The 17,089-nt window shown below is 47.3% G+C and overlaps 1 protein-coding gene across 1 annotated transcript in view; it reads right to left on the bottom strand.

Annotated features, from left to right (window-relative positions):
• LOC141121571 (uncharacterized) overlaps positions 1-7,315 on the bottom strand; it is a 166,091-nt gene extending 158,776 nt beyond the window's left edge. The window contains exons 1-5 of the mRNA XM_073611206.1: positions 7,204-7,315; positions 3,182-3,296; positions 2,628-2,762; positions 2,418-2,541; positions 2,204-2,301 (exon numbers count right to left, since the gene is read on the bottom strand). Of these exons, the coding sequence (XP_073467307.1) occupies positions 2,204-2,301; positions 2,418-2,541; positions 2,628-2,762; positions 3,182-3,277 (453 nt within the window). The 5' untranslated portion in view covers positions 3,278-3,296; positions 7,204-7,315. The remainder of the gene's footprint in view (positions 1-2,203; positions 2,302-2,417; positions 2,542-2,627; positions 2,763-3,181; positions 3,297-7,203) is intronic.
• Positions 7,316-17,089: the final 9,774 nt, after the last annotated feature.

The raw sequence follows: 17,089 nt of genomic DNA, 5'->3' as shown, positions 1-17,089 counted from the left end.
TGGGTGATGCTACAGGACCCAGAGAGGACAAACACAGAGTACTGAGAACCAGGGGTGGGAAAAGAGGTGAGCAGGAGTGACAGCTGCCCTGAATCCTGTGTTATCATGTGAGGTGGGGAGGATTGGGGAGATTGGGGAGAAGGGAATTTGTGTTGGGAGAAAGAATTTAGGGGGCAGCAGGGGATAAGAATTGTTCTAGGAGGGAAAATTTGGGGGAGATCTGTTAGGAGTGATCTTGCACAGAGCAGCCCCGGATCCTCCTCTTCTCGGGTCCCACACCGGCGCTCCTGGCTCTCCCTCAGGCCGAGTGCCCCCACAGCAAGCAGCTTGCTATGGGGGCACCCAAGTTGAGCCGCTGCTCTATGTGGCCATTCAGACATGGAGCCGTGGCTCAGCCCCACCCCCTCCTGATTGGTTCACTGGCTGTAAATCGACAGCCAATGGCTCCCGCTGCTGCCAATCAGGAGTGCAATTCCCCAGAGAAGCAAGGCTCTCCTGTTCATTGCTGGATAGCAAGGGGGCTCGGGTAAGTATTAGGGGGCTGCTGCACACAGAAGGTTTTTTACCTTTATGCATAGAGTGCCTTTACAACCACTTTAAGGGGATTTGTTTTGGGTAGGAATGAGCCGAACACCCCCCTGCACCAGAACATGCAAACAGACAAAAAATTTGTACCCGTTAAAGTCTATGAGACACGAACGTAAAAAATCAAAAGTGTTCATTTTAAAGGCTTATATGCAAGTCATTGCCATGAAAAGTGTTTGGGGACCCGGGTACTGCCCTAGGGGAGATGTATAAATTAAAAAAAAAAGTTTTTAAAAAGGCAGTTTTTTCAGGAGCAGTAAGTGAAACAATAAAAATGAAATATTCCTTTAAATATCGTGCCTGGGGGGTCCCCTTGGTCTGCCTGTAAAGTGGCGCATCTGTCTGATGTGTTTTACAGTGCCATAGCAAAATGACATTTCTAACAGGAAAAAACGTCATTTAAAATTGCTCGCAATATAGATAAAAAAAATCAATGAAAGAAGATCGGTGTGGGTTCCCCCCTAGTCCATACCAGGCCCACGCCAAAATTGAAAGGGCCTGGTATTGACTTGTGGGGGGGGGGGGGAGGGTACGACACGTGCCCTTTTTTTTTTTCTTAATTCTGTCATAGGGTTCCCCTTAACCACTTCAATACACTGCATTATATACTGTACATTGCCTGCACTGTGTGTATATTATATATATATATATATATATATATATATATATATATACACATACACACATACACACACACATACACTAAACTGTATATACATATATGCATACACACACACACACACACACACACACACACACACACACACATACATATATATATACACGCACACACACACACGAGACTGCCTGTAAGCAGCCTTATATAGTGTGGGGCGTGAACTTAGCCCCCTGAGCCATGATTGGCTAAAGGCACCCTGCCTTTGGCCAATCATGGCTCTCACAGCATGCTGTGATTGGCCAAAGTATGCAGGTCAGGTGCATACTTTGGCAGATCATCATACATCAATGCATTGCGATCTCGCAGTGCATTATGGGGCATTCCGCGGCGCTCGAATTTGCCGCAAACGCCCCGTAACGTTTGGAATTCGGCAAGCGCCCAATGTTCGAGTCAAACTTACGTTCGGCTCGAACTGCGGGGCCATCCCTAGTGTTGGTAGTGGGGCTGGGGGGGGATTTGTGCTAGAAAGGGGGTATTGGGGGTGTGGGGGGTTGTGCTAGAAGAGGTAATATGGTAGAGGGGGAGGGAATTTATTTTTTATTTTTAAAGGGGGTGTTGTTGTGTTAGCTAACTATACTTAGACCCACTAGCCAGTGGCTTAGTGTTTTCTTCAACCCTCAATCAGGTCACCTAAAAAATGTGCTATTCTTTCTAAGAGATTTGTACAGTATATCTCTCTATAATTGTGTTATAACGATCTGCTGCTTTAGATGCTCTATTATTGTTGGTTGTTCCACTTGTTTTCTTTCCCGCAGGGTTTTATCTGCCATTTAACGCAACAAGGGTCTCAGGAAGTGTGGCACATCTTTGTGGTACATGGGCAATGGGAACAGGAGGCCTTTGAAATAATGACGGCTCCTTCAAGCCTTTGAGCCTTACAAAACAATGCAGATAATGTACAGATCCTAATGATACTATCAGTGATTGTTCCTCATCTACCTGATGATGGTGAGGGATGGTGTGACCTTCGTGTGTGTAATCCCGGGAATACAGAGGACGGGGACATCTCTCTGGTGGGTTCCCATTACTGGATCCATCTGTAGGAAACACACACACTGACTGAATACATTGTTTCTATGTGTTTATCAGATGATGGGGGATCTAGGTGGACCCTCCGTACTGCTCTCTCCTTTACAATAAAGTCTCCTCTTACCCGGTGATGTGAGGGGCGGCTGATTGTCCATCATGACGTCCTTGTAGAGATCCTTGTGTCCTTCTAAATACTCCCACTCCTCCATGGAGAAATAGACAGTGACATCCTGACACCTTATAGGAACCTGACACACACAATGATACAGTCACCATCCAGACACATCCCTTGTCTGTTACTGGATAATGTCCCAGAATTCCCAGCACCGCTCACCTCTCCTGTCAGCAACTCCATCATCTTCTTGGTGACTTCTAGAATCTTCTGCATGTTGTGTCTCTTGGGTTTTAGGGAGTCACATGGAGGCACTGTGATGGTCATATGATCACCTGACTTCAGAAGAGGAAATCTCTGTATTGGAAAACCAATAGGAATATCATGTTAGAATCCCAGAATCCTCCTCACCTCTCCTGTCAGGTCTGTGTTTTATTAATAGAGATAAGAGTGATGTCATGTGACCTCCCAGAATCCTCCTCACCTCTCCGGTCAGGTCTGTGTTTTATTAATAGAGATAAGAGTGATGTCATGTGACCTCCCAGAATCCTCCTCACCTCTCCGGTCAGGTCTGTGTTTTATTAATAGAGATAAGAGTGATGTCATGTGACCTCCCAGAATCCTCCTCACCTCTCCGGTCAGGTCTGTGTTTTATTAATAGAGATAAGAGTGATGTCATGTGACCTCCCAGAATCCTCCTCACCTCTCCGGTCAGGTCTGTGTTTTATTAATAGAGATAAGAGTGATGTCATGTGACCTCCCAGAATCCTCCTCACCTCTCCGGTCAGCAGGTAGATGATCTCCAGGGTGAGGTTTAGTATCTTCTCAGTCATGTGACTCCGGTCCTCCTCCATCTTCATTGGTGTGGTCATGTGATATATGCAGGTTTTTCTGTAGACGGATAGTGTAGAATTTTCTGGATAGTATTGGTTGTACAATATTAGGATGGGGATGTAAGAGGGTATGAGGCCGACTCTTTGCTATCGATTTTCATAGTAATCACTGATATTCTTGGGGCTTGCTTACACTTGCTGCACAATGGGGGGCATCTGACATGCAATTTTAAAAGCGCTCTGAAAGCCCCGTCACTTAATAAAATGGTGACCTTACAGTCCTGTACACACAGTTGAGTTTGCTTTGCTTCAGACATTGTGCCTCACGTCGCTTTCATCTTCATTTAATGCAACATCTCAAAGCCCCCCATAGAAGCCCATGTCCTTGTTTAGACTTGCTTCGCCATACGCTTTCAGATCTTTTTTCTGAAAGCAATAGACAGGCGGTGATGGAGGCCGTTGTATTGTCTTCTATTTTAAACCCAAAAATTACTGGACACCTGTGCTGAAACAGCAGCAGAATGGAGGCTCCGCATAGTGGGGGGTGATGTGGGCAGAGGGGGATTGACTGAGTGGGGGGGTGGTGGGTGTTACTTCCTAGTAGGGAGGGATGTGATGGTGTGTGTGTGTGTGTGGGGGGGGTACTACTGAGCAGAGGTTGGTGATGGAATATACTACTGAGCATGGGGGTAAAGGGGGGGGGGCATGTACTACTGGGTGGGGTGTTAGGTATTTGGGAATGTACTACTGAGTGGGAGGGGGGAGTACTACTGAGCAGGTGGGGTTCTAGTGAGTAAAAAGGGGGGAGGGAGTTGGGAGGTTATGGGAAGAGTATTGCCGAGCAGGGAGAAGGGGTGGTAATGTAATAAAGAGCGGGAGCTGGAGGGTGGTAATGTACTACAGAGTGTGTGGGGTTGGGGGGAATGTACTACTGAGCATGGGGGTAAAGGGGGGGAATAGGGAATGTACTACTGGGTGGGGTGATAGTATTTGGCAATGTACTACTACTATGTGGGGGGGGGGGGGGGTACTACTGAGCAGAGGTTGGTGATGGAGTGTGCTACTGAGCATGGGGGTAAAGGGGGGGGGGGGGCATGGGGAATGTACTACTGGGTGGGGTGTTAGGTATTTGGGAATGTACTACTGAGCAGGTGGGGTTCTAGTGAGTAAAGGGGGGGGGGTACTACTGAGCATGGGGGTAAAGGGGGGGGGGCATGGGGAATGTACTACTGGGTGGGGTGTTAGGTATTTGGGAATGTACTACTGAGCAGGTGGGGTTCTAGTGAGTAAAGGGGGGGGGGTACTACTGAGCATGGGGGTAAAGGGGGGGGGGGCATGGGGAATGTACTACTGGGTGGGGTGTTAGGTATTTGGGAATGTACTAATGAGCAGGTGGGGTTCTAGTGAGTAAAGGGGGGGGGGGGGTACTACTGAGCAGAGGTTGGTGATGGAATGTACTACTGAGCATGGGGGTAAAGGGGGGGGGGCATGGGGAATGTACTACTGGGTGGGGTGTTAGGTATTTGGGAATGTACTACTGAGTGGGAGGGGGGAGTACTACTGAGCAGGTGGGGTTCTAGTGAGTAAAAAGGGGGGGGGAGGGAGTTGGGAGGCTATGGGAAGAGTTTTGCAGAGCAGGGAGAGGGGTGGTAATGTACTAAAGAGCGGGGAGCTGGAGGGTGGTAATGTACTACAGAGTGTGGGGGGTTGGGGGGAATGTACTATTAAGCATGGGGGTAAAGGGGGGGAATAGGGAATGTACTACTGGGTGGGGTGATAGTATTTGGCAATGTACTACTACTATGTGGGGGGGGGGGGTACTACTGAGCAGGTGGGGTGCTAGTGATTAAAGGGGAGGTACTACTGAGCAGAGGTTGGTGATGGAGTGTACTACTGGGTGGGGTGTTAGGTATTTGGGAATGTACTAATGAGCAGGTGGGGTTCTAGTGAGTAAAGGGGGGGGGGGTACTACTGAGCAGAGGTTGGTGATGGAGTGTAATACTGAGCATGGGGGTAAAGGGGGGGCATGGGGAATGTACTACTGGGTGGGGTGTTAGGTATTTGGGAATGTACTACTGAGCAGGTGGGGTTCTAGTGAGTAAAAGGGGGAGGGGAGGTTATGGGAAGAGTATTACTGAGCAGGGAGAAGGGGTGGTAATGTACTACGGAGTGTGGGGGGTTGGGGGGAATGTACTATTAAGCATGGGGGTAGAGGGGGGGCATAGGGAATGTACTACTGGGTGGGGTGATACTTCCTTTCCGGTGCTGCGGAGCCCCAGGAGGAAGTGGCAGCTGGATGCCACTAAAAAGAGGGTATCTATCCCCCCCCCCCCCAAATAAATGACATGCCAAATGTGGCATGTCAGAGTGTCAGGGGGTCACCATCACTTAAAGCGGAAGTTCAATTTTTGGGTGGAACTCCGCTTTCATTTGCAGGGATTTCCTCTCACTTCCTGTTTGGCTATGGGACAGGAAGTGAAGTGAAATTTCCACAATGGGACACAGATGGCAAAAATAAACCTTACAGGGGTTATAACTCTCACTTACTCTATCCAAAATGTAAATAAATAAGTTTTGCCTATAGTTTTACTTTAAAAGTTCCCTTCACTGGAACTAAAGGGCCAAGCCCAACCCCTGGAAAGACAACCCCACAACATAATCCCCCCTCCACCAAATGATTTGGATCAGTGCACAAAGCAAGGTCCATAAAGACACAGATGAGTGAGTTTAGGGAGAAGGAACTTGACTGGCCTGCACAGAGTCCTGACCTCAACCTGATGGAAGACTTTTGGGATGAATTAGGCCTCATATACACCGCTGCTGGTAAACGGGACGTTCAGAGGCAGTTGGATGCTTTTTTCAGCTGCCCCTGAACTCATCCAATGTTATCTTATGTGTACATGTACACAGGTTCGTTTAATGTCGTTTTTAGGCAGTTGCCTTTAGAGGCTTTTCTTTGAAGGCAAAAAAAAAAAAAAAAGAGTTCAGACGCCGAAGTTTCCGACGTTTCAGACACCAAACGCTGTTAAGGGCGGGTACCGGCGTTTAGCCGCGTTTCGTTTACAGGCGTTTTTCATTTTTGCCAAAACGGCGATAAATGCAGCATGTAAACGCAGCAAAACGGACGTTTTAAACGTGGGTTTTTATCTGTCAAGTTAAATCGTTCATGAGAGGTTGTAAAAACGTCCCGTGTACATTAAGCCTTATCCCGCGTACACACAAGCGAATTTTCCATCAGAAAAATCTTGGATGGTTTTTCCGACGGAATTCCGCTCAAGTTTGCCTTGCATACACACGGTCACACAAAAGTCCTCTGAACTTTCGACCGTCAAGAACGCGGTGACGTACAACACTACGACGAGCCGAGAAAATTAAGTTCAGTGCTTCCGAGCATGCGTCAAATTGTTTATGAGCATGCGTAGGAATTTCGCGCGTCGGAATTGGTACAGACGATCGGAATTTCCGATGAAAACTTTTTACGACCGAAAAATTGAGAACCTGCTCTCAATCTTTTGCTGGCGGGCATTAAACACATGGAGCATAAACACGGTCGCATTTTCCGACCAAAAGCTCACATCGGTCTTTTGCTGGTGTAATTTCCGATCGTGTGTACGGGGCATTAGAGCGGAAACTACGAGCCAGGCTTTCTTGTCCACATCAGTGCCTGACCTCACAAATGCGCTTCTGGAAGAATGGTCAAACATTCCCATAGACACACTCCTAAACCTTGTGGACAGCCTTCCCAGAAGAGTTGAAGCTGTTATAGCTGCAAAGGGTGGGCCAACTCAATATTGAACCCTACGGACTAAGACTGGGATGTCATTAAAGTTCAAGTTCATCCCAATACTTTTGGTAATATAGCGTATGTGTGTATCATCATCTGCTGGAGATAAAAGACATCACAGTGACTATGGAGGAAGAGGACAGACATGACGGGGTGTAAATAGAAAATAAGATCTTATTACCTCCTCTACTGCCACTCCCAGCAACGTCTTCTCTCTACTTCCTTCTCACTCACCTTTCACCCAGAACTTCCTGTCTGTGCCTGACATCACTTCCGGTCTGCACTTGACATCACTTTTTGTCCGTCTTCCATAGAGACTTTGTGTCTGGGTAGAAGTGAGATCACCATCTTGTGGAGCTCAGAGGAACTGCAGAAAGTTTTTATAGTATGAGCACAGCCCTGTCATGGTTGCCAAGATGCATAGTTGCCAACATTGCAAAAAAAAAATGTGGGACACTTTTGTGGCTGTAGGCGGAGCCGTCCAATAATTAGGGGGTGGGGCATGCGTCTGTGGGCATGGCTTAGCAAAAATATAACTGCAGCGAAAAATGGGCATGGTTTTACGCGACATAGTGGGCGTGGCTTAAATGGGCGTGGCTCAAGAGGGTGTGGTTAGAGTCTGAGATGAATGAGGGATGGAGAGGGATTAGAGGGGGAGAGGGGGAGAGGAAAATGACAGGACAGCAGCCCCAGATCCTACACAACAATAAAAATATGTGTATTCTAGAAAGTTTAACAATCAGCAGATAAAGATACTCCAAACACCTGGTGTTAGCACTTCAATCATCCCGGCACCATGGTTGTTATGGTGTCAGGATGATTGAAGTGCATTATTTCTATTATTACATTGTAATATAAAATGAAATCATTCAACTCACCATAAAGCAGAATCAGTGGGATCCCTGAGCGTGTCACTAGCCACGTCGCCTGCCACCAGCCATCCATCCTTGCGTCAGATGTCCCAGCAGAGTCCGTTCTTGCATCAGGTGTCCCCAGCGGAGCCCCCCTCACACCAGGAGTCCCCGGCGGAGCCCCCCCTCACACCAGGAGTCCCCGGCAGAGCCCCCCTCACATCAGGAGTCCCCGGCAGAGCCCCCCCTCACACCAGGAGTCCCCGGCGGAGCCCCCCCTCACACCAGGAGTCCCCGGCGGAGCCCCCCCTCACACCAGGAGTCCCCGGCGGAGCCCCCCCTCACACCAGGAGTCCCCGGCGGAGCCCCCCCTCACACCAGGAGTCCCCGGCGGAGCCCCCCCTCACATCAGGAGTCCCCGGCGGAGCTCCCCCTCACATCAGGTGTCCCCAGTGGAGCCCCCCTCACATCAGGTGTCCCAAGCGGAGCCCCCCCTCACATCAGGTGTCCCAAGCGGAGCTCCCCATCACATCAGGAGTCCCTGGCGGAGCTCCCCCTCACATCAGGTGTCCCTGGCGGAGCTCCCCCTCACATCAGGTGTCCCAAGCGGAGCTCCCCCTCACATCAGGTGTCCCCAGTGGAGCCCCCCCTCACATCAGGTGTCCCCAGTGGAGCCCTCCCTCACATCAGGTGTCCCCAGCGGAGCTCCCCCTCACATCAGGTGTCCCCAGTGGAGCCCCCCTTACATCAGGTGTCCCCAGTGGAGCCCTCCCACACATCAGGTGTCCCCAGCGGAGCTCCCCCTCACATCAGGTGTCCCCAGTGGAGCCCCCCTTACATCAGGTGTCCCCAGTGGAGCTCCCCCTCACATCAGGTGTCCCCAGTGGACCCCCCCTCACATCAGGTGTCCCCAGTGCCCCCCCTCACATCAGGTGTCCCCAGTGCCCCCTCCCTCACATCAGGTGTCCCCAGTGGAGCCCCCCCTCACATCAGGTGTCCCCAGCGGAGCTCCCCCTCACATCAGGTGTCCCCAGTGGAGCCCCCCTTACATCAGGTGTCCCCAGTGGAGCTCCCCCTCACATCAGGTGTCCCCAGTGGACCCCCCCTCACATCAGGTGTCCCCAGTGCCCCCCCCTCACATCAGGTGTCCCCAGTGCCCCCTCCCTCACATCAGGTGTCCCCAGTGCCCCCCCCCCACATCAGGTGTCCCCAGTGCCCCCCCCTCACATCAGGAGTCCCACAGCGGTGCGTGCCCCCCCCCCACCTCAGAGGTGTCCTAGTAGTGTGTCCGCAGCATCATGGCTAGAACCTCCGCCCCTTTCCATATCAGACTGTCAGCGGGGCGGGGGGTAGGCGAGGCGGAGCGGGGCGGAGGGTGGGCGGTGACGCAGAAGCTCCGTCTAGCCCCCCCAGCTGTCTTCCTGAACTTCAATAAAATGGCGGCCGGTGGAGACAATGTCTCCGTCGGCCGCCGACCTCTAGCGGCGGCTTCGAAAATCGAGAACCGGATTTTTCGGGATATTTCCCGGGACACCACAAATTCGGGAATGGTGTCCTAATAGTGTGTCCGCAGCATCATGGCTAGAACCCCCGCCCCTTTCCATATCAGACTGTCAGCGGGGCGGGGGGTAGGCGAGGCGGAGCGGGGCGGAGGGTGGGCGGTGACGCAGAAGCTCCGTCTAGCCCCCCCAGCTGTCTTCCTGAACTTCAAGCGGCGGCGGCGGCGGTTTCGAAAATCGAGAACCGGATTTTTCGGGACATTTCCCGGGACACCACAAATTCGAGAATGGAGTCCAAGTCCCGGGAATGTCCCGGGAAATCCGGGACAGTTGGCAACTATGCAAGATGCAGCAGGACAGTCCCGGAATTTTGGCTACTGTCTCATCATGTCTGCATCCCGCAGGTTCCAGGACTCTGTGCATAGTGCCAGTGAGGTAATGACTGCTGGAACACTCTCTGGGTTCCATCACCAGGCACTGCAATTATATCAGGCTGCTGGGTGCCGTCTTCTCCTTTCTGACAGTGAAAGTATAACTCCGACATCAGCAGTGAGGCAGCGGGAGGTTGTGATCTGATCACCACCATTGACTACCTACGTTAGGCTGGGGTTAGACATGGTGGGTTTTTTCTTTCACCGCCATCACATGTCATTCATTGACATGACTCTCCATTGCTGGATGATGGATTTGCATTGTGGGACTTGTGAAAAAGTGTCAGTTTGTTTACTTATAACGAAGGCGGCTGGTCGGCAAGCAATTAAAGCGGTGTTTCCACTAAAAAAAAAAAAATTAAAAGTCAGCAATAATTGGACGCTTACCTGTCCCAGGGTCCAGCGATGCGGGGGATCGAAGCCCCGCTCATCCCCCCCTCTGCTCGGCGGTGCCGGCATTTTAACTGTGGGTGCCACAGCCGGGCACCCATGCGCATGCGCGAGCCACGCCGCGCGCCGTGACTGGCCGCGCAATCATCTGGGACCTGTCACGTGTCCCAGATGATCGCCTTAGAGGGAGGGGGGAGAGGTGATCTCCCTTCCTGCGCCTAGGGAAGTGACGTCAGGAGCCTAGGCGCTGAAGGAGGCAGACTACGAGGGACCCCCTAGCAACAGCCATTTAGAGGTGAGTGAAAAAAAAAAAATTCTCCAAATGTTTTTTTTTTTAATTTTTTTTAAGCACGTTAATAATTTTTTTTTTTGGGGGGTGGAACTCCACTTTAAAGTGATTGTAAACGATCACCCTGTAAAACAACCAATCCTGTATAAATTAGAAATGAAAGGCAAAACATTTTGGTATAGATATATCAAAAATTACAAATCCCTTTTTTCAATTTTTTTAATAAGTGATCCCATTCCCTCTGTTCTCAGCTACATGAGAGCTGGGGGGGGGGGGGAAGCAGCAGTATACTGAGCTTCCCAGTGAATGGCTGTGTCAGGACAAGTCTGATCATTGGTGGAGAGCAGCCCGAGTTCCCAGCATAAAACAAAATGCACTACAGCACTACGCTGTGCCAAGCCCGTAGTATTAAAATGTAATTAAGCAAATGATAAATGAATAAAAACAACAAAAAGAAAACCAACAAGAAAAATCGTATTCCCGGAGGTATGGGAATAAATGTATATAGATATAGAGAATGGCAAACACTCTTGATGCTAGCGAGGCTGCCTTTAGAGTGGGCTGGGATTCCACTGTCTGAGATAAAAGAGGGGAGGGGAAAAAAGGCGCCAGGCAGGCATAGCGTAGCACAATTTAATAAAGAATAAAAATCAATGTAAACTACAGTGGCACTCACAAGCGTGTGGGATAAGCATGAGAGTTCGTCATGGTCCCTCTGCTTTCCTATTATAAACTGACCACACTTGGCAGGAGAGCACAGCGTGGTCAGTTCTCTAGCTAGGCTGGAAGCTCAAAGAGGGGAGGGGGAAAAAATGCGCCAGGCAGGCATAGTGTAGCACAATTTAAAAAAGAATAAAAATCTATGTAAACTACAGTGGCACTCACAAGCGGGTGGGATAAGGATGACAGTTCGTGATGGAAAGTCCAAGTATGAACCAAAAGCGGGGGGGTATTTGTCTGTGCTCAGAAGAATGCAGGTCGTGTGGAGGGAGCGAGATGAGCCTGGGATCCGTACAGGGGGAACTGGCGCCAAGCTGCCCTATGTGGCCATGATGGTGCTTCCAGTGACCAGATGTCCATATATCAGGCCGACGAAGGAGGCGTGGCTTGCATCTGAAACGCATTCTCATTGGCTGTCACAATGGACGGACTGACAGCTCCTATCTTCACTCCAGCTGGACACACATTCTCTGGACGGACATCTGAACACCAGACACACCGTCAAGGCTCCCTCCACATGGCCTGCATTCTTCCGAGCACAGACAAATACCCCCGCTTTTGGTTCATACTTGGACTTTCCATCGCGAACTGTCATCCCACCGGCTTGTGAGTGCCACTGTAGTTTACATTGATTTTTATTCTTTTTAAATTGTGCTACACTATGCCTGTCTGGTGCCTTTTTTCCCCTCCCCTCTTTGAGTTCTCAGCATAGCTAGAGAACTGACCACGCTGTGCTCTCCTGCCAAGTGTGGTCAGTTTATATTAGGAAAGCAGAGGGAAAGATAGGGATAGCCTCTATAACAATAGTAATGATAAAAGATATATAGAGAATTGTACCATCATCCAGAAACTTCGAAATAAAGGGATCGGGAGCTTGGTCCCCAACCAAGCTCCCCAAAGAAATGGGGCAATTGGACTATCTCGGTACAGTGAAGCAAAAGTTAAAGTGGTGTTCTGGCCGAAATTATACTTTTTAAATAAAAATACCCCTATAATACACAAGCTTAATGTATTCTAGTAAAGTTAGTCTGTAAACGAAGGTCTGTTTTGTTAGTTTATAGCAGTAGTTTGTTATTTTTTTAAACTTACAGCAGGCCGTGGCCATCTTAAGTCTGGGCATCTGAAGCCAGACTGTATTTCTTCCTGGATCTCACCCTTGCAGATCTCGCACATGCTCAGTGCAGCACAAGCAGTGTAATAGGTTTCAGGTCAGGTTTCCATAGCAACGGCAGTGTCAGAGGAAGTTGCCACCCCTTCCCAGAAGGCATTGCAAACAGGAAATGATGCGATGGGCCGCGGCCAGGGAGGAGGAAGTGAAAAATGAATACAGCAGATATACAGTAAGTGCTGAGAAAAAAAATTTAAAATTCGTTTACAGTGCACAGTTTAGTGAGGGATGCTGAAGAGTTGTAAAAGTGGGTGGAACTCCACTTTAATTCAAATATGTAAACAAATATGTAAAAGATAATACAAAGATTTATTAATACAAAAATTAATAACACATAATAAATAATCAGTTACAGGATAAAAGCATGGTAACAACCCATGTGTATCACCAAGATAATGATCCCCGAACAGGGAAGATCACAGTGGGATAGTTGATCACGGATAACATCTCAACTAGTTTTGCGGGCGAAGGCTGCTTCATCAGGAGGATATCTGTAATTTGATTGACAAATGATCTATGACAATGTAATTTACCAAAAAAAATCTATGGTAACAGCATTTAATACAAATTGTCAAAAAGACAATGTATATACATAAGGGGAAAGAGCAAAGCTGCTTACCCACACATCCTGGCAGGCACAGGGGACAAGGCGTGTCCCCATAAAGGGGGTCCCCCCGCAGGCGACTAGGGGGGACTTACAAGACAGTGGACTGGAATCTAAATAAGTGAAATAAGACAGGTGATGTAGATAAACTAAGTACTTTGAAGAAGCTAGGAGTGGAAAGGTGTGACTGTGATGGTTAAAGGGGTTGTAAAGGTAAACATTTTTTCACCTTAATGCATTATATGCATTAAGGTGAAAAAACTTTTGACAATACCGCCGCCCCCAGCCCCCCCCGTTTTACTTACCTGACACCTCGAATCTCCGCTGCTCGTTCTCGTCATCTCTATTGCAGCTCAGCCTGGTCGCTGATTGGCTGCAGTGGATGGATTGAAAGCAGCGCAGCCATTGGCTCGCGCTGCTGTCAATCACATCCGATGACGCGGCGCGCCGGGGGGCGGGGCCGAGTGATACAGCGAGCGGCTATAGCCGCCGGCTGTATCACGGGAGCGCGCCCGCAACAACTAACCACCATGCGAGGGAGCTCGCATTAAGGTGGTTATTTCTTGCGGGGAGGAGCTGAAACAGCCGCCGAGGGACCCCAGAAGAGCAGGTTCGGGGCCACTCTGTGCAGAACGAGCTGCACAGTGAACGTAAGTATGACATGTTAGTTATTTTTTAAAAAAAATAAAATTACCTTTACAACCCCTTTAAGTTGGATAGGAAAACTGGGAGTGAAAGGAAGTGACTGTGATAGTTGAGTTGGATGAGAGACAATTGGTGAGGAATTGCGAATAAATGAAAATGTGAAAAATTGAGAAAATCAAAAATCAAAAAACAAAAATTGTTGAAATTGAAAAAGCGTGGTGAGAGAAGTGGACAGGAAAAGAAAAGAACAGGAGGGGAAAAGGGGAAAAAAGGGGGGGGGAGGGGGAAGGGGTCCCCCTTTTTTCCTTTCCACTCCTGTTCTTTTCTTTTCCTGTCCACTTCTCTCACCACGCTTTTTCAATTTCAACAATTTTTGTTTTTTGATTTTCTCAAATTTTTCACTTTTCCAATTTTCATCTATTCACAATTCCTCACCAATTGTCTTTCATCCAACTCAACCATCACAGTCACACCTTTCCACTCCTAGCTTCTTCAAAGTACTTAGTTTACCTACATCACCTGTCTTATTCCACTTATTTAGATTCCAGTTCACTGTCTTGTAAGTCCCCCCTAGTCGCCTGCGGGGGGACCCCCTTTATGGGGACGCCTTGTGCCCTGTGCCTGCCAGGACGTGTGGGTAAGCAGCTTCGCTCTTTCCCTTTATGTATATACATTGTCTTTTTTGACACTTTTGTATTAAATGCTGTTACCATAGATTTCTTTGGTTAATTACATTGTCATAGATCATTTGTCAATCAAATTACAGATATCCTCCTGATGAAGCGGCATTAGCCTGCGAAACTAGTTGAGATGTTATCCATGATCAACTATCCCACTGTGATCTTCCCCATTCGGGAATCATTATCTTGGTGATACACATGGATTGTTACCATGCTTTTATCCTGTAACTGATTATTAGTTATGTTTTATTTATTTTGTATTATTGTTGGAAGGCAACATGATTTAATATCATATTTCTGGAGTTTTTCTTTCTGGTTGATACAACCAAGCCTTTGCTTTTATGGGAGCGGTCTGGAATGTCTTTGGAGCATACCTGAAAGAAGAGATCAGGCCTTCATCAAGGCTGGACAACTTGGCTTGATAATACACTGAAAGCAATCTTCAAACAGAGCCATGACTGCCAGGATGATTGATGACGGTGGGTGACAAAGATCAAAGGATCAACAGGCACCTAGAGATGATACATGGACAATGCTGCCCCTAGAGGCCAATACAGCAGGACGGACAGTAATATAATGTATTAAAAAGGACTACCTCTTTTCAATATCTCATTGGACAGGAGGCTAGTGGGGGTGGTTATGAAAGGGTCTGAATGAATGTGTAAAAAGGGCACACAGGAGGGAATTCATCCCTTTTGTGCAGTTGGCTCATGCCTGATGGCTCTCTGAGCCGCATGGATTTCTCTTTGCCATCTGAGCCCAGCCTGACGAAACAAAATCTCGAGGAACGCATTGTGATAAGTATCTTTTGATATTCTTATATTATATGTTCTGGTGGTATATGTAATATCTTTTATGCAACAGAACAAAAACTCTTGCGCATAAGTGTGTTAGCCCGACAGTTCAAGGTTCAGGATGGACGGTAACTTTTGGCCTTGCTGCCCTCAAGGATAGGGGTATCCTAGCGATCAAACAAGAAAACAGAAAAGAGAGGGCGCCCCGACCTTGTGCATTATCCTTTAACAAGTTTATTTAAAAGAACTTACAAAGGTAGATGAGAATCATGCTTAAGATAGTCTTTGACTTGTGACAGTCTGTCCACTGGTAGCAGTCTCCAGATCCTACGAAGAGGACGTACAAACCGCTGCTGGCTGACGTGTTTTGAAGGCAACACTTTCTTCTTCAGAGCCTCAGAGGCTCATACAAAGTCATCTCCCCTAGACAGTCCCCTCCCCCCTACAGTTAGAACACAGAGAGGAAACACAATTAACCCCTTGATCTCCCCCTAGTGTTAACCCCTTCCCTGCCAGTGACATTTTTACAGTAATCAGTGCATTTTTATAGCACTGATCGCTGTATAAATGCCAATAGTAGCAAAAATGTGTCAAAATGTGTCTGCCATAATGTCGCAGTCCCGATAAAAATCGCAAATCGCCGTCATTACTAGTAAAAAAAATAAATAATAAAATTGCTATAAATATATTCCCTATTTTGTAGACGCTATAACTTTTGCGCAAACCAATCAATACACGCTTATTGCGATTTTTTTTTTTTACCAAAAATATATAGAAGAATACATATCAGCCTAAACTGAGAAAAAATTCGTTTTTTTTTTTTTTTAAATGGGGGTATTTATTATAGCAAAAGGACAAAATATTATGCTCTTTTTTTGTTTATAGCGCAAAAAATAAAAACCGCAGAGATGATCAAATAAGCTCTATTTGTGGGAAAAAAAGGACGTCAATTTTGTTTGGGTGCAGCGTTGCACGACTGCGCAATTGTCAGTTAAAGCGACGAATCGCAAAAAATGGCCCGGTCGTTCAGCAGCTAAATCTTCCAGGGTCTGTCATGCTTTTTTTCTATTACAAGGGATGTGTACATTCCTTGTAATAGGAATAAAAGTGACCCAATTTTTTTTTTTAAAAAAAGGACAATGTAAAAATAAAAAGTCAAATAAATAAGAAAAAAAAAACTTAAAAGCGCCCTGTCCCGCCAAGCTCACGCGCAGAAGTGAACGTAAGAAGTAAGTTGTGGCCGCAAATGAAAATGGTGTTCAAGCCACCCATGTGAGGGATTACCGCGATCGTTAGAGCAAGAGCAATAATTCTAGCACTAGATCTCCTCTGTGACTCTAAACTGGTAACCTGTAGAAATTTTTAAACATCGCCTATGGAGATTTTTCTGGGTCAAAGTTTGTCACCATTCCACGAGCGGGCGCAATTTTGAAGCATGACATGTTGGGTATCAATTTTCTCGGCGTAACATTATCTTTCACATTATAAAAAAAAAAAATTGGGCTAACTTTACTGCTTTCTTATTTTTTCATTCAAAAAGTGTATTTTTTCCCAAAAAATTGCGCTTGTAAGACGGCTGCGCAAATACGGTGTGACAAAGTATTGCAATGACCGCCATTTTATTCTCTAGGGTGTCTGAAAAAAATATATATAATGTTTGGGGGTTCTAAGTAATTTTCTAGCAAAAAAAAAAAAAGTGATTTTAACTTGAAAGCAGCAAGTTTGAAAAATAGGCTTGGTCCTTAAGTAGTTAAATGTGGGAAAAATTGACAAAATGAAGATCATAACAAACCACAACAACCCAGACTACGAAGAAGGACTGGTGATATATGTGATATCTATGGATGAATGTGCACGAGATCAACCACAACAAAATAGTGTGTTGAAAAAGAACCTATAAGAAAATGGCACACTTAGTGCCCTGGCCTGCTAGAACTGAGAATGAAGCTATGGAATGAATAACCACAGGCTGGTATGCACATCCAATTCTTCATTT

Source organism: Aquarana catesbeiana, unplaced genomic scaffold (genome assembly GCF_042186555.1).
Source record: "Aquarana catesbeiana isolate 2022-GZ unplaced genomic scaffold, ASM4218655v1 unanchor225, whole genome shotgun sequence".
In the NCBI taxonomy this organism is placed as follows: Eukaryota; Metazoa; Chordata; class Amphibia; order Anura; family Ranidae; genus Aquarana; species Aquarana catesbeiana.
This window is presented reverse-complemented; position numbering and strand designations above follow the sequence as displayed.